Source organism: Amblyomma maculatum, chromosome 9, assembly GCF_055883805.1.
Source record: "Amblyomma maculatum isolate TAMU_Amacu chromosome 9, ASM5588380v1, whole genome shotgun sequence".
NCBI classification, from domain to species: Eukaryota; Metazoa; Arthropoda; class Arachnida; order Ixodida; family Ixodidae; genus Amblyomma; species Amblyomma maculatum.
Window position 1 is genome coordinate 69,166,932 of NC_139352.1, and position 23,051 is coordinate 69,189,982.

Consider the following 23,051-nt stretch of genomic DNA (forward strand, 5'->3'; position numbering starts at 1 on the left):
GAATTTTTCTTTAACTACGAAGTTTCTGAGAAAGCTGTATAGCTTTCCTTTGTAGCCGTATGACTGCGCTCGGGTGGATGACAATGAGTAATTACTCCCTTATTAGAAACCTAATCCACCTTGGGGATTTCCCTAAATATTGGACCAACACTATTCATTTCATTTCATTTCATTTCATTTTATTACCCTCAAGCGCATACGCATTACAGAGGGGAGTGGTACATCATATATGATAGAAAGCATAGAACACTAAATGAACAAAACATAACAAAGGCTAAACGAACAAGGGAATACAGAACAACGAAAACAATCTTACAATAAAGAAAGTTATACAAGCGGAATAAATTGAAAACAATCATAAGCGGTGAGAGAACAGCATTATACAGCGAAAAGAACAACAGCACTGGGAGCAAACAAGCATGAAAAACCAAAAACTTGTTGATACGCCATCCTCTTTCTCTCCTATACCACAAATCGCAGTAGCAATGTGCCGGCATCTGTTTTTGCCGCTTTTTGGTGCTGGGTTCAGGCCTGAGCCTAGCATAGAGAGCAACTTGCGGAATTTCTCCCCTCCCCCCCCCCCCCCCTCAATTCCAAATTTCAACCATTCCTGCAGCAAAGCTATTCGACAAATGGACTTGGTTCAGGTTTCGATGTAAATGACCATACGTGATGTGTGATCTCGAACCTGTGATGCATGCTTGACGAATAACGCAAACGCGTGTTCGCGCTTCATTGTCCGGTGGGGTCATTTTACGACTTCTGCGCACTACGTTTCTAGGTTTCAGTTGCGTTTCAGCGCGCTATATATGTTACGTTCGCGTCGTTATTTGCTAATCATGGCCTTTCTTCTTCGTTCGATCGAGTCCTCGTTCGCTATGAGTCGCTATATCCGCATGCAGCTAAAGGCGAACGCTCAGGCAGGAGATTTTTAGAGCCACTTTTACTTCAATCTGCCTACAGTTTGTTCTCCACGTGGGCGAAAGCGATTGGCTGATTACCACTTTTCTGAATGTTGGTCGATACGCTCAGCGTTTGCTATGTGCGTCGTAACAATGGTGAGAAGTTATTGAGCACCACTACATGATTTCTATTCTTAAAACTAAGAGTTATCTTGTACAAAATAGAGTTCATTAGCTGTTTAGAGAATTTTATTCTGTGACGACCTTCTGACTTGGTTGTGCACTGTTTTGGACAATTCATTCATGATCCTGCTATTTTTTTTTATTTCGCCTTCTTCGACAAAAAATTTTAAGCAGTGGCCTGATTGAAATAGTTTCCAGGTGTGCTTTAAAGCTCCTCCTTGCCGACATCATCTCAAACATTGCAGTAGGTTACAAGTTCAGATCATTTCCCTAGTCATAGCCTGTTTAGAGTGCGACCTTTCTTTTTCTTGTTTCTTTTTTTTTCCGATAGAGCATTTTTTCTAAGCTCGAGTCGAACTTCAAGGATGTGAACTAGTTGCTGCATTTTAATTTTCGTTTGAATGCTAACAAGAAATAGATATTCCCAGAAATAACAAACTGCAAGCATAGTGTGGTGCTTCAAGCTTTGTGTTTACGAGTAAGCTGGGCCGGTCTCTACTGCGTAGCCTCATGCATTTGTTTTTCCGCTTTAGCCTTTTTAGGGTAGTATTCCAAGTTTCGTTCCTATTTACTTCAATTACAGTCGCGAGTAAAAAGAACCAAAATGACGTCACAGCAGAGGTGGCGTCAGGTGACGCAGCGGCCGCCTTTGTTAATTGGCGTTGCCGAAAGATGTAACTAGAGCGAATCTTTTTTTTTTCTCACGGCTCTGCGCTGCCCACTACTACGGAAAGCCGCCATTTTTCTTTTTAATCAGTTTCTATCGCAACATCGCTTTCCGGGAGTCCTCCTGCGAAGTTTCTTAGTGCATGCAGCATGTAGACGTAGCTTGCGCAGCGAGTTTATCCCCGCAAAAAACCTTTTGATATGCTTTTTATTTGTTCGTTATGTTATAGATAATGTTGAGTTTTGTGCTCTTACTAATCATTTCTTGCTTTTTCTTTGTTTATCCCTACTGTTCAAGGTTGTGTACTTTACCCCTGCTGTGTTGCCAAAGTTCATGCAAAAAACACAGGACGGGCGTATGTCATACGAGTGAATTCGCACAGTTTCGTTCATGGTGAATTCCGTAAATATTTTCACGTTGCCGGGCGAACATCTATATTCTTACAAATGTCCGCCGATCAAATATCTCTTATCAGTCGATGCAGATTTCGATTCTTTGTAGGCTAGAAGACGTGGTCTTATTGCAGGTACCTAACAAATATTTTTGTTGGCACAGGTGCCAAAATGCAGACGCTGTTCTTTTATATTCGAACAACTCATTTTATTGAATGGTCTTTAATGCGTTGATTACCAATAAAAAGAGCCCGATTTCATGCTGCACAAGCAGTAGGCCAAGTTACAGTTCTATACTAAATAGGGACGTTGATAGCTTGCAAAAAAAAAAATATTTTATTTGGAAGGCCTCTAGAATAGTCGACAGTCGTTAAAGAACAAAAACAAAACAAAAAAAAAAGGTCTTCAGTCGCGGGGTCTTTGGCTTTAAAACTTTTTCTACTCAGTTCTCTCCTCCTAGGAGTAAGTGTTCATAAAACATCCATCTTATTTTTTGTGCGGAACTGCTTGCAGTTCAAGAGGCGATTCGATTTACTATGTGACCGCCATTCCCGTGCTTCACTGTAGCCATGCTTCCCACGGCCCGATATTGTCATACGCACTGATGCCCTCTTGGTGACAAAGCTACATAGAAGCGTTAGCAATAGCACAGAATACTGCCAAAACATACACAGTCTACAGTCTAGCGGCACGCAAACCACAACCAATTCGTATTGAATGGACTCCGCGTGAACTTTTAAGGGCTCAAATATGCCAGGCGGATTCTGCGACCCGCCTTTCACCCTCACCCTCAACCTCGACATCGCCAAACCTCATAAAATTGGACAATGCTACCCTAGTTTTAACAAGAAAGGAGCAGCTCCGACGCCGTACGCGTGCTCTCATACCTCCGTGCACGGTAAGCCTTCCCCGCTGTCTAACCCGTGCAGAGGAGGTGGCGCTTCGGAGGATTAGAGCTGGGTTGGCTCTAACACCGGCAGTGATTCGAAAGTGGCCTCAATTTCGAGAATGGTATCCACATCCCTGGTGCCCGTCTGGAAGTCCAGAAACACAGAAGCTGACATCCATCACCTACTCTGGGAATGTCCAGTTTTGAATACGACGCGGGTCCGGTGGCAGCTGGCCTCTCCTCCATAATCCATAGTCATATGCCTCTTGGACGCAGAGACCACATCCTCATTCACTCCTCGACTTCTTTGCATTTATTTGACCGCACCCTTCGTCCTTCATCGTATTCTTTTTATGCCCTGAGACAATAAAAAAGGTGTTCATAAAATGATACCCTTAGCATTTACCCAAGTTGTTGATGCCGGCGCCAAGAACGAGCACTAACTGTAAAATAGTTGGGCTCTAGCGCACGGAATATGAACTGTCGGGGCGCCTTAAACTACAACTCTCCATTAGCAGAACTCGTCCTCATACTCAGCACGCTTTCTTCGAGCACCTACCTTTTGCACGCGTTTGATATTTCTTAACCGCACCAGAACTACCCTGAAGGAGCGTGTTGCTCAAGCGGAGATGATTTCAGGTTTCCAAGCAACGCATCGTTCCACACTAACGAGACAGTTGCAGATACCGAGTCGGGCATCGCATGCACAAGGACAAAGTGCGAACAAATACCGCTTACGGCTGACTCTTATGTGTCCGTTTGGTTTGTTAATATGCGGATATTTTTTGCATGCTTTGAAAATGTTTGTTTGGTTTTGTGAATATACATGCATTATAATGGGCCTGATAAGTACTTCCTGGGGTCATTCATAATCTCAGAGTGAACCATTATTCAGGTCGAAATTCGCGTTATTTTTGCACAAACGGGAAACATTACTGCAGCATTTCGCTTTGTTTTTCGCTATGAGGGCACCGTCTTATTACACTGCAAGCAGTGTTAGGGAGTACTTTGAGGAAACAAGTTGTTTTCCACGTTCCGTGAATATTTAAGAGATGCTAGTTTGCAACCTCCTGACAAATGTTGGAGTTTGGTTGTTACACGACAACGCTAAAATATTAGGTTTTCATTCTTGGAAGCACGTCTAGATAGCGAATCTGTAGCGCCACCAAATATTCAGGCTCAAAGCACGATAATATACAACTGGCTTGTGGCGACCTTGTGAGAGCTCCGACTATTTCATAAAAGATGAGGTATACATGAGAGGTAATGCAGACATTGCAACTCTTTATTTTATTGTCTGCTGACTGGAAGAATTATTAGAGGGAACATCTTTTGCTGCACTTTATGTTCGACAGCACTGAATAACGTCGAAAGGCTCCCAAGCGGGTGCTTATTGTTCCCGTCAAAGGTTATGTGCCATGCACGCTCTAAATCATAACAAAAGCTTCTTACTAAAAAGTATATGTTCCGTTATAAAAGCGTCTATATTGTCAGGCATGCGCACAGAAGAAGACAAGGAAGTGAAAAGAGGCTCTGCAGAATAGAGGTCAAGGAAGAGGAAGCTCACCATCGGTTGGTTAGCGCACCAGGCCAAGGGGAAGAAGTGCTCTGTAAATAAACCTTAACAGTGTGGTGGAGGTGCTGGGAAAAAATAAAACAAAACATCCAACTAGAGAAAATTAATGGCCATACAAAAGAAGGAAATCTTGCTTGAACAAATCGCTCTTTTTGTTTCTTTTCTTTTCTTTTTCTCGCAGAACATGAATAATGAATCTAATGAATATCTGTATATACTCGTCAGTGAAGCTTTTCGCGGCATTTGCCGCACATAAACACAGCACTGCCAAGCGATACTCCCTCACCACAACTTTTGACATAGAAGTGAAGAAAGCGACGTGACAGCTTTCTGTTCAAGCTGTTCTCTGTTCAAAGTGAACACCAGAATAATCGCGTAACTTCGGGCTGCCGTCAACAACAAAGAAGCAACACGGTGCTGACACTCCGCCTTCTTTCGGACTGTTTGTCCTAAACCATGCAGTGCCATCGACCTCGGGTAGTGCGAGAAGTTGACGTCTTCTCGGGCTGACGCCAGCGACACAATACACTGTGTTCCACGCCGCCAGGCACAGGCACGCCGCCGATTGCTGTTCAACACATAGGCGGGGTGCAGAAAAAAGTGTCAATAAAGCGAAAACCAACCGTTGCTTGCAGAACTTATAAAAGACACCACAATATGGTAGCCAATAAAGACTGTCCGTGTCACTAAGGCATGTGACTCGCGGGTAAAAAAAATATAGGAGAGAGCAAGAAATAAAGTGGAGGAGTAATTCCACGGTAATACGGCCGCTAAGGATAACCAATATCACACTGGTTACGTGAACGCGAAATCGTTACGGCGACCGTGGTGATCATGCTAACGCGTCTAGTGGAGTCATTGGAGAAAATCCCCCGGACGTTGCTATTAAAGACGTGTAGAATTGGGGTCAACAAATTACGGACGAACGATAAAAATGAAGGATGCATATACATTTATGAGCGCTGCTACCAACGGTGAACGTTGGTAGCAGTGCTCGTGAACGTCCTATGTGTCCTCGATGTTTGCCTTTAGTTCGTTCCTTCGTTTTTTTTTGTCTCTCGTTTCTACACATCATGCAACACCAACTAGCCCGGCAGCATGTTCTCCTGAAATGATTTTGCAGCAATGTGAGTTGCATCAATGACTTAGCTGATACGAAATACTTTCTGCGGGCTCCAGCGTTTAGCAACTTTAGGAAGGTGTTTAGATATGTGTTGCTTTTATGCAGCTGCCATCACATTGTGTCTGAATAACTTTGTTAAGGCATTTTGGTGAAAGTGCTGGTGCAGCTGAAGTTGCACTATACATAGCCAGTCGTTCGGCGAGGACTGAAACGTCAACGACAACACCATGCTTTCATTTCTTTGAACCTTAGTGTGGCAGTGCATTGCTCTTGCTCGTCGCATTGCCTAGTGGGCATCCCCTTAGTATTTTCTTCACTTGTGTCTCGCGAAGCATTGGAGTTCATCATGTCAGATCGTTACCAAGCGTCGTTAAATAACTCTTGTGCAAGGAAGCCATGCTGTCGAGCATAACGATGAGTGTGTGCATGTGTTATGATGAGGCATACGACTAAGCATAAGATGTGATGTCCGACAATTTAAAAGCTTGTTGGCTATTATTTGGCAGCGATTGCCTTGTATGGAAGCCATGCAGCAGACTTGCGCTTACGAGTTGCGCGTCCTGTAGTGCATCATAACTATGCAACCCATAATCACGGCATGCAATTCTGCTGTTAGGAATTACGCCAAAAAGCACTCATGATGTCATTGTCGACCTCTTCGTATGGGGGAATCACGAAGCCATCATAATGACGTGATACAGCAGCTGTGACGTCATATCCAAAACATTCGCAGATTGCTTAGTACGCTGCAGCTGGCCTTTGGCCATGTAGGAAATTGTAGCTAGCACCGCATGTTTTCTTGGCGCGAAGCAGCTGGTGTTCGAAGCTTCCTTGGCGCATGCGGCTGGTGTTCGATCTTTTCTAGACGCATTTAAATCGTTGCTTGAAACGAGAAATGCATGCGGTGTAAGGCTAGGTCATGCGTGTTCGTGCTCGGTGACGCCCAAGTGGTCTTTATGCGGTCACAAACGAGATAGGCAGGTTTAGGCGCCCGCTAATTTTTGTCTGGGATGATTCCTGTTGGAGGATCATTTGTATCTCAAACAGGAATCATTCCAGACAAAAATTAGCGGACACCTAGACCTATTTTACAGGCACTAACATGACCCTCTCAAAACACAGTGTCAAGTAATAAAACGAAAACCAAACTCACCAACTGTTGTTGAATCTCATCATCTTACAGAGTAGGAACTGTACTGTGTGTCATTTTCTTCATTTTACGTATATGCATTAGAGGAAATGATTTCTAGACTTCTGTTCACGTATTTGCACATGCCTCATCAGTACAGGCAGATTTCTCGATCACGCCAGCTCCCTCACTATATTTTATCATGGCGTTTTATAAAAATTACTTTAAAGGAGTTTTTTAATTTACCCAAGGAGAATTGCTCATTTGGCAAGCCGCCCGTTTCGGCAGTGAACCTGTTATTGTGCGAATATTAATCAGCAGCTACGCGTTCCTTGCAATATCGTTGGAAGTGTCAACATTTAACAAGTGATAACGATCCTTACATCAAGAGAATTGACTTCTCAGAGTCCGAGGAGGTTCCGACCGCTCATGTATCATCTGGTAGAGTGGCATTCATCACGTAATTCCTGCAGCTGAACTGCGCTCTGGGACTAGGCCTAGTGCCGTCCGTGGCACGCTGGAGGAGGTACCTTCGTCGGCGCCGCCTGTCTCGACGGCATTACCGACCGCACAATTGACATCCGAGCCTGGGTCCCAACTCCTGGTTCCTGCTCCTGGTCCATCGGCTGCAGCACATATCCTGCCGTCTCAAAATGCACATCAGCCCGTGAGTGATCTGTCCTGAGGGCGGAGGTCGGGAATGGCTAACCAGCTTCCACTTGGTGATGGAGTTTCCACCAATGTGAGTGAGCAGCCGAGCACGCCAATGGACGTGTCTTCAGCGCTACCTTCTGGACGGGCGGCACAGCGCGGTGCTCAGAAGCGTCCTTCAGAAGACATTGCACCGGGATCATCTACCGCAAACAACAGTTCACAAGGCAAGCGTTCCTGTACAACAACTGATCACCCGGTATTTTCAACACCCGGATCACCATGCTATAAAGTGACCATTAAGGCTCTGACAACCAAGTGCCTTACTGAGATACCGAACAGAGTTATTCAGGCGAATCTGGACGCATGTCTTGGAACCAAGGGTTTCCGTGGTTTCACGGCCAGGAAGAAGTCGAATACAATTGCTGTGTGGCTGCCGAGTTTGGCTGCTGTTGAGTGTCTTCAAACACTTAAGTGTATTTCAGTTACAAGCGAAGTCTCAGTTCCAGTCCAGGTTTACCTTGTTGATGGTTCCGATCTACAACGCTGCATTGTATACAACGTAGACGTTGACGAGGACCAGGCTACACTTCAGCGTGAGCTCTACTGCCCTACTCATCGTGTGATTCAAGCTCGTCGCATGGGAAAGGGGCGCTCTTGCATCGTCACGTTGCAAGGCCCCGTGACTCCCCCAACTCTCCTATACTATTATGGCTGCATTCTACGCCCTCGACCTTATAAACCAAGTGTCGTCTACTGTTATACCTGTTTCCGACCTGGACATATGCATAGGTCCTGTACTTTTACAACACCAGATGACGCTATGCCAGAAGAAACAGTATCTTACCGATGCGGACTTTGCAAAGTTAATGACCATGACATCACCTCTCCAACTTGCCCAACAAAGCAGAAAGCAACTCAAAAGGTCCGTAGTGGAATACAAAGGCAATGGTCTCAACAGGGTACTTCACCACCGATTCAGACATTCAACAGATTCGAGGCTCTCCAATAGGATGACGATGAATGGTCACAGCTATCTGAGACAGAGCCACCGGCAATCTGTACACCACATGCTTACAGCGCTAATGTGAGTGCACAACGTCGTCACAAACAGAGTACAAACGGGAAGGACATGCCGGAACCTCCGCAGGACGATGTGACAGCAGTTGACGACCAAATTGAAATGCTTTTAGCGGAGGTCTATAAGCTCCGCAAACATCGTGAACTGCTTGCTCGTCGTAGGCGAGCAACGGAATCTCAGACCGCGAATATCAAGGCTGCCTCGCCAACGATTATGTCCCACACTCCCATGCCGTTCACTGATTCCCAAAAGTCTTCTGCTGCCCTGCCTGATAACTCTTCGAAATCGTTACTGAGGTTTATGGTCACTCAATTATCTAACCTGACATCTGTGCTTTTGCGACATCTGGACTCATAATCAAGATGGCGACTACAAGATATCGCGGTGTGCTTCAGTGAAACTGTAGAGGGCTCTCCACAAAGGTTGGAGAGCTCAAATCCCGTCTTCGCATGAACAAACTTCATGTATGGGCCATGCTACTGCAGGAGACAAACGCGTTGCCACCCATTCCTGGTTTCAGTGGATACGTGTCTCCTTCCATGGACGACCGACGTGTGCACACGGATACTCCCCCGGGAAAGGTGGCTGTGTATGTTGACACACGGTTTCCTCAGGTACGCCTTGCTCTGGAAAATTGGTGTACTTCATATCAGGAGGTTGTTGCAGTGGCAGTCAAATTTGGTAAGGCAACTGTTGTAGTTGTGTCAGTCTATGTAAGACCTGGTGGTGGCTCTCCCTCCCGCATAAACCTGGGATGGTTACTGAATGTTAGGCAACAATGCCCGGGATGTCCAGTTTTAGTTGGGGGTGACTTCAATGCGCCTCACCCGGACTGGGGGTAGCCCACCTTAAGTCCTCGCGGCAGGCGAGTACGAGACGCCTTATCGGATGCGCTGTTTATTCTCCTGAACCATCCAGATACACCAACAAGGACTGTGCTTCATACTAGGAGTGGAACATACGCTCCAGATCTTACGTGGTGGTCAGGAACCGGCACCCCCTCGTGGCACTTAGAGCCGGACTGCTGGGGCAGTGACCATCATCCTATTGTCATCGTTCTCTATCCATCACAGGCCCGACGATTACGCCGCAAGTGTACAGTTGTCCATTGGGACAATTTCCGCGCCATTCTTCAAAACCACTCTGTGGAGTCGGCACCATCGCTTCTAGACCGCATAAAAAGAGCACTAAATGAGGCTAGAACCATTACCTGGGTGGAGGTTGGTCGACCAACACCGGATGTGCCTCTGCTCAACTTGTGGGCTGCTCGTCGACAAGCGGAATTGACTGCAACCAGAGACCCAACTTCTGTGCATGCCCGTACAAGACTAAATTACATTACTGCTAAGGCTCGAAGGTATGAGTGTGATCTCTCACGACGACAATGGTACCTGTGGTGCGAGCAGTTCTCCACACAGTCATCGAATGCCCATCTTTGGCGAACTTTCCATGCCATGGAGCACGGTTGTCGTCGTCCTGATGCAGCGGCCACAGCATGCTTTGCAGCAAACTTGTCTCCGAATGATTTCGCAAGACACGCAGCACGCTAGTTTTTCCCCAAGTACGACGTGTTGCCTGCACCAGTTACAAGACCTTACTTGTGGGGCATGCCAGCCCATGTCGATAAGCTGCCATCTGCTGCCGACACCGAGGGAATCGCCAGCCCATTCTCCATGCCCGAATTGCTTGCAGCTATAGATGAAGCCAACCGAAAGACAGCGCCCGGTCTGGACACCATTACGTACGAGGTTTACGAGAACCTCAGTGGTGATGCACTTCCTCAACTCCTTGACACCATTAACAAGGTATGGCTAGACGGCGATGTACCAGACAGCTGGAAATCGGCTATTGTGATCCCTATTCCAAAGCCGGGGAAAGCCCCAACAGACCTAAGCAACTTTCGACCTATTTCCTTAACGGTAACAATTTGCAAGATTGCTGAGAAAATGCTCGCCACACGAATCTCGTGGTGGCATGAACATCACGGTTTCTATCACCCGGCCCAGATTGGCTTTCGACCATCTATAGGCACAGAAGACGGATTGGCTGTCTTGGCATCCTCCGTATTATCATCAACACGCAGCCACAATGTACTGTTACGTTTCTCCACCGAGAAGTGGGACAGCTGACGCGGCCACCGCATAGCAACAGGCAGAACCGCGAGCGGATCGGCCATTTCGACGCCGTTCATCGGCCGCGCAACGCTTCCTCCCGCCGACAAGTCTCAGCGTGTTCCTGTGCGTGCGTGTGTGTGCAAAAGCTGGCTAAGCCTGGAGCTCGAGGGAAAGTGCGTCGCCCTCTCCTGTCTGCAGGAGGTGGAGGAGATGAGGTCGGAACACCTGCGATTGAGTCATTCGTCGTGTACCAACATGTTTGGCTCTCCCTTTCCTGTGAGGGTTTACCCTTTCCCTGTGAACTGGAAAAACTATAAAAAGCAGCGGCCGACTCCGCTGAGAGAGAGACTACTTTGACGCGCCGTTGGCACGACGCTAGACACCAGCTGTGTGAGAGTGTCTGTAATCTCTCCGGGTCAGCTTCACTGCCCGTTTCTTCCTGATGTTACAGTAAAGGTTGTTTCGTTAAAAGACGCCTCGTCTTTGCTGGCACCTTTGATGCCGTCCTCCGTCCACGGAGCCGCCAGGCCAATGCTACCGAGGGGCCGCGCGCCGCACGTAATAACTGCTGGCAGCGGTACGCTAACCCCGGCACTCGCGACCCAAATGTAACAATTGGTGAACAGCGGTGGGACGACGACGACCAAGCCGTAACCGTGGTTGGAGGGACGAGCCAGGCGATACCGTCGTCCAACAACTGGGGAACAGCGGAAAGCGGAGAGACGAGGGCGACCAAGCAGTGACCGTGGTCGGTGAAACGAGCCAGGCCTGACAGAGGTGCAACATCTGGTGGGTAGAGCGGAGATGTCACAGGCGTGACCCGTGAAACAAGCAGCTCAGCGGAAAGGCGGGAGCAGTGCAACGAGCCCTGTGTGATGACTGGTTGCCTGCAGCGGAACGACTGCGTTGGATTCTTGGCTGCGAGGTTTGGTGAGTGCGGGACTTTCTTCTACTGGGTTTTGCCAGGCTTTTGTTAAGTAGAGAACAGAGCTGGTAATTGTGTTGTCGTTGTTGCTGGGTTAACTGCAGCAAGGCAATAGTGGGCAGTAGAGAAGGCAGCACTCGGAACAGCCATGAGTTTGGATTTGAAGTCGTTGCGCAAACCGAAATTGCTGGAGCTTGCGGAGGAGTTGGGTCTGGATTTGTCAGACAGACTCAGAAAACCAGAAGTGTTAAAGGCTATTCTTGCGTTGGAAGCTGAAGATGACGAGCTTTCGGAATGCCTCGAGATCATTGAAGAACGTCACGAGAAAGAGGAACGTGACCGTAAGGAAAGGCAAGAGAAAGAGGAGCGAGACCGTAAGGAAAGGCAAGAGAAAGAGGAGCGAGACCGTCAATTCGCTATGGAAATGAAACGTCTCGAAATAAACGCGGGACGCGCTGGCAGTGCAAGTCGGGCTCACGGTGCAGGAGAACGGGAATCGTTCAAAATGAGTGACCTAATGCGGCCGTTTAAGCTTGGAGAGGACATTGGTTTGTTCCTGGTTAACTTCGAGCGAACGTGCGAGAAGCAAGAGTTTTCTCGGGAAACGTGGCCACAGCGCTTGCTCACTTTGTTACCCGGTGAGGCGGCAGACGTAATCGCTCGCTTGACAAAAGAGGAAGCAGAGGATTACGACAAAGTTAAATCGAGTCTGCTAAGAAAGTACAGGCTGTCAGCAGAAGCATTCCGTCGGAATTTTCGAGAGCATGAGAAAAGCAAAAGTGAGTCGTATACAGAGTTTGCCTACAAGCTTATGTCAAACATGTATGAGTGGCTCAAAGAAGAAAAAGCGTTTGGTAACCACGATAAGATTTTGCAGTGTTTCGGGCTGGAACAGTTTTACAGTCGGTTACCCGAGAACGTGCGGTATTGGGTCATGGATAGGCCAGAGGTTAGTACGGTGGATAGAGCCGCCGAGCTAGCTGAAGAGTTTGTGACGCGTCGGGCTCGTGGAGCTAAGGACGGCCAACAGGGGGAATTCGGCTCTAAGTTTGAGAGGCCGAAGTTCAAGCCCTTTAAAGCTAAGGAGAATAAACGTGGTGCGGATGCGAGTCAAAGCAGTCCGGCCGGCGATAAAGCGACGGAGGTAACCGAAGCCGAACGGAAAAAGAGGTTCGAGGCAAGGCAATCGCGCGTCTGTTATACGTGCCAGAAGCCTGGTCATTTTTCGGCGCAGTGTCCAGAGACGAAACCAAAGATCGTGTTTTTGTCGTTATGCAGAAGTGACGAGAACATGAAGCTTCTCGAACCGTACACTCGAGACCTCCTCGTGAACGGGAAACAGTGTCGAGTGCTTCGCGATTCTGCGGCCACCATGGATGTTGTTCACCCTTCTTACATAGAACCAGAGATGTTCACGGGTGAATGCGTGTGGATCAAACAAGCAGTGGAAGCTCACAGCGTATGTTTGCCCATAGCCAAAGTGCTTATTGAGGGGCCTTTCGGCGCTCTTGAGACAGAAGCTGCGGTGTCATCTATGCTTCCTCCTCAGTACCCGTACCTGTTTTCAAACAAGTCCGATCACCTCTTGCGCGAAAAGGGGCTTGTTTTTGGAGAGGCTAGTGTACTGGCCTTAACCAGATCTAGAGCTCGGGAGCTAGCTGCAAAGGCGGTAATTCCGAAGATGAGGTTGTCAAGCGATGAAAAAGGGTCGGAGGAACAGCACGCTGAGATTGAGACCACGTCCGCTGTAAACACAAGTGAGCCTGAAAAATTGAAGGCACCGGATACAGGAGAGAAAATGCCCAACACGGGTAGTTTAGAAGAGCTATCTGCAGGTTTGTTCGTCGCGCCTACGTCAGAGAGTCTTAACGTGTTGCTGAATGTCAGCAAGTCTGCTTTGATAGCCGAGCAACAAAAGGATCGCAGCCTTGAGAACATCCGCTGCAATCTAAAAGAAGGTATCGCCAAGAAAAATGTCAGTTTTGAAGTAAGAAATGGGGTCCTGTACCGAAAGTATCTAGACCGCAGGGGAATTGAGTTCGATCAGCTGATCGTGCCTGAGTGCTATCGTCAGGATCTGTTGCGCTTGTCGCATGGAGGTTCGTGGTCAGGACACCTAGGAATTAAAAAGACTAAGGACCGCCTATTGCAAGAGTACTATTGGCCAGGATGTTTTCGGGACGCAGAAGGGTTTGTAAAGACATGTGACACCTGTCAGCATGTGGGCAAACCTGGGGACAAATCGAGAGCGCCGATGAGGTTGGTGCCCGTCATTACGGAACCGTTCAGAAGGCTCGTTATTGACACTGTGGGACCACTACCGGTAACAAACTCAGGGTATAGACATATTCTGACAGTGATTTGTCCCGCGACAAAGTTCCCCGAGGCAGTGCCGCTTAAAGAACTCAGTTCAGTGGAGATAGTGAATGCACTGCTGTCCATATTTGCGCGAGTTGGTTTTCCTGCAGAAATCCAATCAGATCAGGGCACAGTGTTCACTAGCGCTTTGACCACATCATTCCTGGAAAGATGCGGAATAAGGCTCTTGCATAGCTCCGTGTACCATCCCCAGTCGAATTCCGTTGAAAAGCTTCACTCCGTCATGAAGCGGCTTTTGAGAGCTATGTGTTTTGAGCGAAAAACTGACTGGGAGCTATGCCTGCCGGCGGCGATGTTTGCCCTAAGAACCGCGCCGCATGAAACTACAGGGTTTTCGCCAGCAGAGCTCGTGTACGGTCGGACGCTGCGATCTCCTCTTCGCATGCTTCGTGAATCGTGGGAAGGCCAGGGCGATGACCCAGTCGTAGTAGAGTACGTGCTCAGGTTGCTCGAACGTTTGAGGCGGGCGCAGGATTTGTCAGAAGAAGCCATGATCAAAGCTCAGCAGAGGGCCAAAGTCCATTATGATAGGACAGCTAGGACCCGTCGCTTTGAGGTGGGCGATGAGGTAATGATTCTACGCCCATCGCTGAAAAACAAGCTGGACGTGCAGTGGGAGGGTCCGGCACGGACTGTGCAAAAATTGTCGGACGTTAACTACACAGTGAGTCTGCCAGGAAAACGGAAGGTACATCAAGTTTACCATTGTAATCTGCTTAAGCCGTACAGGCAAAGAGAAGCAGTGGTGAGTATGATGGTGAACATGCCCGAAGAGCTTCCGGTCGAACTTCCGGGACTAGGTACAGTGACGAACAGGGAAGTCACCGAACAGCTAATTAGTGAATTAGTCGCTAAAGCACCGCTTTCGCCTGAGCAGAAAACCGAATTGCACGAACTCTTGCAAGAGTTTCGAGGTCAATTCTCTGATAGGCCTGGTAGAACTTCTGTCCTTACTCATGACATTGAACTTACCTCCTCTGAGCCTGTACGGTCCAAGGCGTACCGTGTACCACCCCGCCAGCGCGATATTATGGAGGCTGAGGCAAAGAAAATGTTGGAGCTGGATGTTGTGGAGGCCTGTGAGAGTGATTACACCTCCCCTTTGATTTTGGTTGAGGTACCAGGCAAGGACCCTCGTCCTTGTGTCGACTACCGCAAGCTAAACTCCATCACTAAGGATCAAATTTATCCGATCCCAAACATCGAGGAGCGCATCGAGAAAGTTAGTAGCGCTCAGTTTATTTCCACACTAGACCTTGTCAGGGGTTACTGGCAGGTTCCCCTAACAGAGCAGGCTAGTAGGTATGCGGCGTTCATTTCACCAATGGGAACTTTCCGTCCTAAAGTTTTGAGTTTTGGTTTAAAGAACGCGCCTTACTGCTTTTCAAGCCTCATGGACAAAGTGTTGCGGGGACTTGAGGAGTTCGCTTTGCCTTATTTGGACGATGTTGCGGTATTCTCGGCATCCTGGTCGGAGCACATGACACACTTGCGGGCAGTGCTAACCCGTTTGCGCCAAGCAGGCTTAACGGTCAAAACTCCCAAGTGCCAGTTGGCACTTGCCGAAGTTGTTTACCTCGGTCACGTGGTTGGACAGGGACGTCGCCGTCCTTCTGAAATAAAGGTTGCCGCGATACGAAACTTTCCTCAGCCGCGCACAAAGACCGATATCCGGTCGTTCTTAGGTGTCGCCGGCTACTATCAGAGATACATCCCCAGGTATTCTGATATTGCGAGTCCCCTGACAGATGCTCTCAGAAAAACGGAGCCTCAAACAGTCGTCTGGGACGATACAAAGGAAAGCGCTTTTAGAGCCTTAAAGAGCGCTCTAACGTGCCAGCCTGTGCTACGATCGCCAGACTACACTAAAGAGTTCGTGGTTCAGTGCGATGCTAGTGAGCGTGGCATGGGAGTTGTACTATGCCAGAAAGAGACTGGAGGAGAGGAACACCCCGTCCTGTATGCTAGTCGCAAACTGACCGGTCGTGAGCAGGCGTACAGTGCCACCGAGAAAGAGTGTGCCTGTCTCGTGTGGGCCGTCCAGAAACTATCGTGCTACCTTGCCGGCTCGAGGTTTATCATCGAGACGGATCACTGCCCTCTCCAATGGCTGCAGACAACTTCTTCCAAAAATGGTCGCCTCTTGCGCTGGAGCCTCGCTTTACAGCAGTATTCTTTTGAGGTGCGTTACAAAAAGGGGAGTCTCAACGGTAATGCCGATGGCTTAAGTCGAAGCCCATAACTTGAGAAGAAGCCTTTATTCACTAGTTGGTGTTTTTCTTCCTGACATAGGATTTTGAACATTTGTATTGTAGTATCTTTGTTCGAAGTGCTGTTTTGAAAATGCGATTTTCAAATTTGTGGACGCGTTCCAAGTGCTGCTAAGCTGCCCTTTAATATAGATGGGGGCATAAGAGGGAAATAGTCTGGCAAAACTTTGTGAAGATTGTGCCGTGCTTGCTGGCTGACCGGTTGAGTTTTTAGCGTGGTTGTGATGCTGTAGGTTGTCAGAAATCTCTCCTGAAGACAAGTTGCAGAGTGCCTTGGAAACCCGGACTTGCCAAGGACTTCTTCAGGCTGACTGGCTCAAGAGAAACAGAGTCGGACGACCCTGGTTAGCAGCAACATCCCGATCCCTCCGGACAGCGGATGCAGTCCCCTGCCCTTCGGGGTCTCCCTTCCCCGGCGGGGCAGTCTGTTACGTTTCTCCACCGAGAAGTGGGACAGCTGACGCGGCCACCGCATAGCAACAGGCAGAACCGCGAGCGGATCGGCCATTTCGACGCCGTTCATCGGCCGCGCAACGCTTCCTCCCGCCGACAAGTCTCAGCGTGTTCCTGTGCGTGCGTGTGTGTGCAAAAGCTGGCTAAGCCTGGAGCTCGAGGGAAAGTGCGTCGCCCTCTCCTGTCTGCAGGAGGTGGAGGAGATGAGGTCGGAACACCTGCGATTGAGTCATTCGTCGTGAACCAACATGTTTGGCTCTCCCTTTCCTGTGAGGGTTTACCCTTTCCCTGTGAACTGGAAAAACTATAAAAAGTAGCGGCCGACTCCGCTGGGAGAGAGACTACTTTGACGCGCCGTTGGCACGACGCTAGACACCAGCTGTGTGAGAGTGTCTGTAATCTCTCCGGGTCAGCTTCACTGCCCGTTTCTTCCTGATGTTACAGTAAAGGTTGTTTCGTTAAAAGACGCCTCGTTTTTGCTGGCACCTTTGATGCCGTCCGCCGTCCACGGAGCCGCCAGGCCAACGCTACCGAGGGGCCGCGCGCCGCACGTAATAACTGCTGGCAGCGGTACGCTAACCCCGGCACTCGCGACCCAAATGTAACAGTACGCACCGTCCTCGCCATGGATGTAGAAAAGGCTTACGATAATATCAGTCATGCTGCCATTCTGGATTCAATTGACATGCTTCATTTACCACTTAGAGTACGCAATTTTGTAAACTCTTTCCTTGAAAGTAGACAATTTGCAATACGCCTCAATAACGAGGCCATAGGATCATTTGTCCCTCTTCGCGGCGTGCCCCAGGATCGGTGTTGTCCCCAACATTATTTAATATTGCGTTTATCTCACTTGCATGGCGGTTACATGAAATTTCTGATGTTAAGTTCTTAATATACGCTGATGACATCACAGTGTGGAGCACACACAACGACCTACTGACTCAATCATCGGCCCTGCAATCAGCTTTAGATATTACGTGCACATATGCATCTTCCATTGGCCTTGAACTTTCCGCCAGTAAAACTACGTTCATATCAGTCGCCAGCCGCTGGGGCCGCCGTAAACTATCGGCAACTTCTATTCGTCTACATCTATCCGGAACCCCCCTTCAGGAAAGTCCAACAGTAAAAATATTGGGCTTAACAATTCATGAGTCAGGAACTGAAACTACATGTCTGTCTGGCGCTAAAAAACAGGCGTTACAGACACTGGGTTTAATTAGACGCATTGCTCCAAAAATGGGCGGCGCTCGCTCAGATGTTGCGAGACAGTTGGTGAGGGCAGTTGTGCAACCGCGCCTTGTTTATCAAGCCCAATTTCAGCATTTGACAAGGGCACAATGGGATCGACTTGAGGCTATAAATCGAGAGGCAATGAGGGTCATCACCTGCCTCCCTCGCATTACACCAGTCGTGGCGCTCCAAGAAAACGCACAACTAAACACAATAGATGAACTGGTGCAGCAACGACGTGATGCACGCAAGCTTAAGGCCACGCTCTCTCAAGCAACGTGCGCTCTGAAGGCTTATGCTTCGAAACATTCAATACTACCACCGCCACTGCCAGTTCTTCCTCCTTGGCGTTTTGTACAGCTGAGCGATAACAAGCCAACTGATTTACGCCGACCAAGAACACAGGAAACGGCGTCGTCCCTTCGCGACCGAATTATGGAACAAGACGCCCGCTTGCCACATGGTTCCATTATAATTTACGTCGACGCAAGCATCAAAGCCTGTGAAGTGATAACAGCAGTTTACTGTCCTAACAAATCTTCATTGAACAAGACGTCAACATTTCAATTACCGGAACCTCCATCTTCTTTTTGTGCGGAACTGCTTGCAGTGCAAGAGGCGCTTCGCTCTGTGACCGCCATTCCCATGCTTCCCACGGCCCATATTATCATACGTACAGATGCTCTCCAGGTGACAAAGCTACTTGGACGAGTTAGTAGTAGCCCGGAAATCTGCCAGAACATACACAGTCTAGCGGCTCGCATACCAAATCCAATTCGTATTGAATGGACCCCGCGTGACCTTTTTAGTGCTCAAAGCCAAGTAGATTCTGCTACCCGCCTTTCAAACTCAACATCGACATCGCCAAACCTCATAAAATTGGACAATGCCACCCTGCTTTTAACAAGAAAGGAGCACCTCCGGCGCCGTACACGTGCACTTATACCTCCGTGTACGGTAAGCCTCCCCCGCGGTATAACCCGTGCAGAGGAGGTGGCGCTTCGGAGGATTCGAGTTGGGGTGGCCCTAACACCAGCAGTGATCCGAAAGTGGTCACAATTTCGGTATTTATATCCACACCCTGGGTGCCCCATCTGCAAGTCAAGAAATATAGAAGCTGACATCCATCACCTACTGTGGGATTGTCCAGCGTTGAAGCCAACGCGGATCCGGCACCTGGTGGCAGCTGGCCTCTCCCCCCATAATCCGCAGTCATATGCTGCTTGGACACTGGGACCGCATCACCGTTCACTCCTCGATTTCATTGCATCAGCCAACCTTTTTTCATTTATTTGACCACACCCTTCATCCATCATAACATTCCTTTTATGCCCTGAGGCAATAAACTTCGCAAAAAAAAAAGTGATAACGTTTTATTGCATGAATTCTGTTTGTGCAGTTCATGTTTTTTTTCATTGTAGTACGGCTATAATTCTTAACAATTATATCTTGCACAGTAAGCGTTGTCATAACCCCTGCCTTAATGTAGGAGGTTACCGTGCTGGCAATGTGAATAAATAATTGAAAATTATGGCCCAGCTATATAATTAAGATCATATATGACGATGTGGGTAGTTCAGCTGATCCAAACTAGACTTCTAAAGAAAAAAAAAACATTTCAGTGCTTGTTGCACAATCTTGTTACATCCTTCAACATCCTTACAGCCTGAATGGATTAGAGAATTTTTAAAATTTCAAAGTACACAAAAAATAAGATGGTTATTTTGCTCGTTTCTGAAGCATACAGTGGTGTGAACACTCTCCCATGTTACTTGGCCGAGGTTTCCAACTGACGCGTGGAAAGGTTATGGCTGCATGACGGTGGTCATATGAGAACCTGCACGCAAGTGTTGACGCCTTTTTTTACTTTTGATTAGGGTTATTGGTTATCGGAGCACAGACACTATACTGTGAAACCTCGCAATAAGCATTTAAGCATGAAAGTCAGACAGGTGGGTTCTTTTTGAGTCGATGTCACAGAACAGAAATACTTTCTTTTTCTTGCTCTGCTCTTTTAACGAACGGCACTCCGCAGCAAAAATACCGAACTCAGCAGTGAGGTAAACCAAATCAAGACAAAAACAGAAAAATAAGTGCTCTTTCACCGTGCTGAACTCTGCATTCCTGTCGCAACATCCCTTGAAGATGGTGCATGCTAGAAAAAGAGGGCTTGCTTAGAGATGCTGGTTCTTCTCTTGCAGGCAAATGCATTGTGAAAATCAGGTCGAGAAGAAAAAGAAAGTAACATGCTTTACTCCAATGTGACAGTTTGGAATGGCAGTTAAAGACTCTTCGGCGCAAGTTCGTGCTTTATGTGCAATACAGTTTTTTAAACATCGTTCTTCTTTTTCTTTTTTTTTCTTTTTGGCCGTCTAACGGCTGCATCATCTCAGTTTTGGCGTTGTGGGGAAGTCTACACGTCCTCCCTCTTCGTCTGGTTTCTGCTCGCTTGCGCTGTATAATGCGTAGCGGCTTGATGCTCGTTGGCGTTGACTCGGATCGTTTGGCAGTGCTCTGAAGCTTACAACATGTCCCTGGCAGCTGCAGTGAGCCGCGGGAGAAAGCAGGCAAAGCATTGACATTCAGACCAAAGGTACAGGACTCAACCCATTAAACACAGTGGGACTTCGGCGAGGTTGTGAAACGAAAGAAAATAGAAACTTTGGAGAGCGGTTGCCGCTCTGTTACAGATTCTACGTTAGCTGGTGATGTATTTGTTTGCCCACATTACGACGTTAATGCATTGATTTCGGTGTGAATATATGTGCACTTAGGGTTGAATCGTTTTTATGTTTCTATGTGAGGTGCATTCCACACAAAAACCGGCTAGCGACGCTTCCAAGAGCCAGCTCCTAATTACGCCGAAGCCAAGTCGAGTATCAGCGGCGAGAGCGTGCCTGCCTGCTCCTTGCTCACTATATAGCTCATTGGCCTCTTGGTCGCGCGTGCGCGACCAAACAAACCGCCACAAAAGCACCTCTCGACCTTGTGGCGTAAAGTGCGTGCTTCTCCTATAATACTGCTTCTGCTGCCGCTTCCGTCTGGCTTGGCAACGAGGTTCCAAGCGCCTCAGTCACCACAGGTTCAAGATCTCTTTTCCAACCGAGTTGGTGGAGAAAGTGTGATGCGCAGAGAAGCTGTAGGTCTTTCTGTGGCGTGGGTCGCTCCATACAAGGGCGCGAGTGGGAATCCTCGTGAAGACCATCTCGGATGAGTAGTGACATCCGTGGTCACTTTTCTTATTCTAGTACCGTATGAAATATACGAGAAACCTTGACGTTGCTAGTATGCCTGTCATGATTTAACCGGGTCACCCATGAAAAAAATAAAAACTATATAAAGCAAACTTTCTTTCCTTATCTCCTATTGTCGACTTTGCAAAATATTGGCAATTATTTGTGCATAAAATCAATAGTACTGTCAAAAACTGTGGCTCTACATTGGGCAATCTGCATTGGTAGCCACACTAAAATTGTGTCAACAATAAATAGAAATTTGCGTAACCTCGTTATGTAACATTTCATGCGCAGTATACGTGCCTAGGTACTGAGTTTCACTGTACGTTGCACAAAGGCAATGCTATCAAACCAATATTGAAGGAATGTATTCCAGTTTTCTCATATTTTGATTAGAATAAGCCTTGAGAATCATCAATTATTAACTAATATTGATGACGCAGTGCTATTAGCCACCAAATTATTATGCGCAGTGTGATACGGCGCACATTTTTTTGTAACTTAAACCTGTATATTCTTCCATGTCTTGGTAGTAATCCTGTTCTGCCAGCGCCTTCGTGCAACGCGCATTCATATGTATATATGCACGATATATTCATAATCTCAGTGAAAAAGTTTTCGGGTCACGTTATTTTCTTCTAAGCAGAACTTAGGACACATACGGCACACGTCGCGTACAAACAATTTTGTAAAGTTGGGTCATGTGGTTGGCGATTTCTAGGAAGTTTCCAATACCACGGGATGGTATAGATGCTCCACCACATGGGTAAAACAAGCCACGCAGCCGGAAGAATTTGGTACATACAACACTCATACTAAACGCAAATATTCTGTACGCATAGCACGCGATGCAGTGCTCAGGTCTCAAGTCTAGACCGCTAAATATCAAAATACACAAATGACTGCAAGGCAGGATCTTTCATGCCGTAGGACATAGTGGAATCCCTGTATATGTATGCTATCGCTTTGAAATATGCATCGGGGCAGCGAACATCAATAATTTATTAGACTACATCCACCTCTTTCCATTGCGGCAATAAAGTTCCCTCCTGAAGGTTTCATGCTTTGCGAGACCGCATTGTAAACACGGCTAACGGCAGAAACGCATTTCCGAGAGGACATAGCGCAGGTCGTGAGTCCATATAAATTACATAACACACTTCGGAAAGCAGCAAAGTGAGCCGTAACAATAATGCACTGCAAGCCGGCATGCTAGATGCAGCTTACCACCTCATCAGCTATGTCGGCCAGTATAGAAAAGGGCATGTTAGAAGGGCACCTTGAGTTCGGCCTACTTTTTGTTCCAATAATGACTTTGAGCGCCGTGCAGTGCTCCCTTTCCCATTTTCCTTTTCTTGTACTTGGTATAATGCGGGGGTCACCGAGTGTGGTAAATGCAGCGCGAAAGATTGAGGACCAAGTGGCTTTATGTCAAAAGGGATAGGAGATGAAATTTGTCTCCCGCTACTGATCCAATTACTTGAGCATCCATCACTTTCGTCTTGCGTCTTGCACTCACTCTCTGCACCGGTGCATCAGAGACGAGAACGCTGAGTAAAGCTTCAATTTATAACCTTACCAGAGTAGGTATCGCGCGGTGCGGCGATGCTTGCAAAAGTGATGGCATCCAAAGCATCATGGTTGAATTCTGCATTATTAAGCTCACTGCACACCACATATTCTCCAAAGTACCCGTACAAGCTTTGGTCCCGCCGCGGTGGCGCAGTGATTAAGGCGCTTTACTGCTATGCCCAAAAATGCGGGTTTGAATCCCAGCTGCGGCGGGTGTTTTTCAGTCGAGGCAAAAAGCGAGGTGCCCGTGTGCTGTGCAATTCAATGCACGTT

General features: G+C 47.7%; 1 protein-coding gene across 1 annotated transcript; it reads left to right on the plus strand.

The window, feature by feature from the left end:
• The first annotated feature begins 11,520 nt into the window (after nt 1–11,520).
• LOC146179332 (uncharacterized) lies at nt 11,521–19,409 on the plus strand. Its single transcript, XM_084580174.1, has 2 exons — nt 11,521–16,193; nt 19,392–19,409. Exons 1-2 carry the CDS (start codon nt 11,781–11,783, stop codon nt 19,407–19,409), a joined length of 4,431 nt encoding a protein of 1,476 aa, XP_084436300.1. The 5' UTR covers nt 11,521–11,780.
• The last annotated feature ends 3,642 nt before the right edge of the window (nt 19,410–23,051 follow it).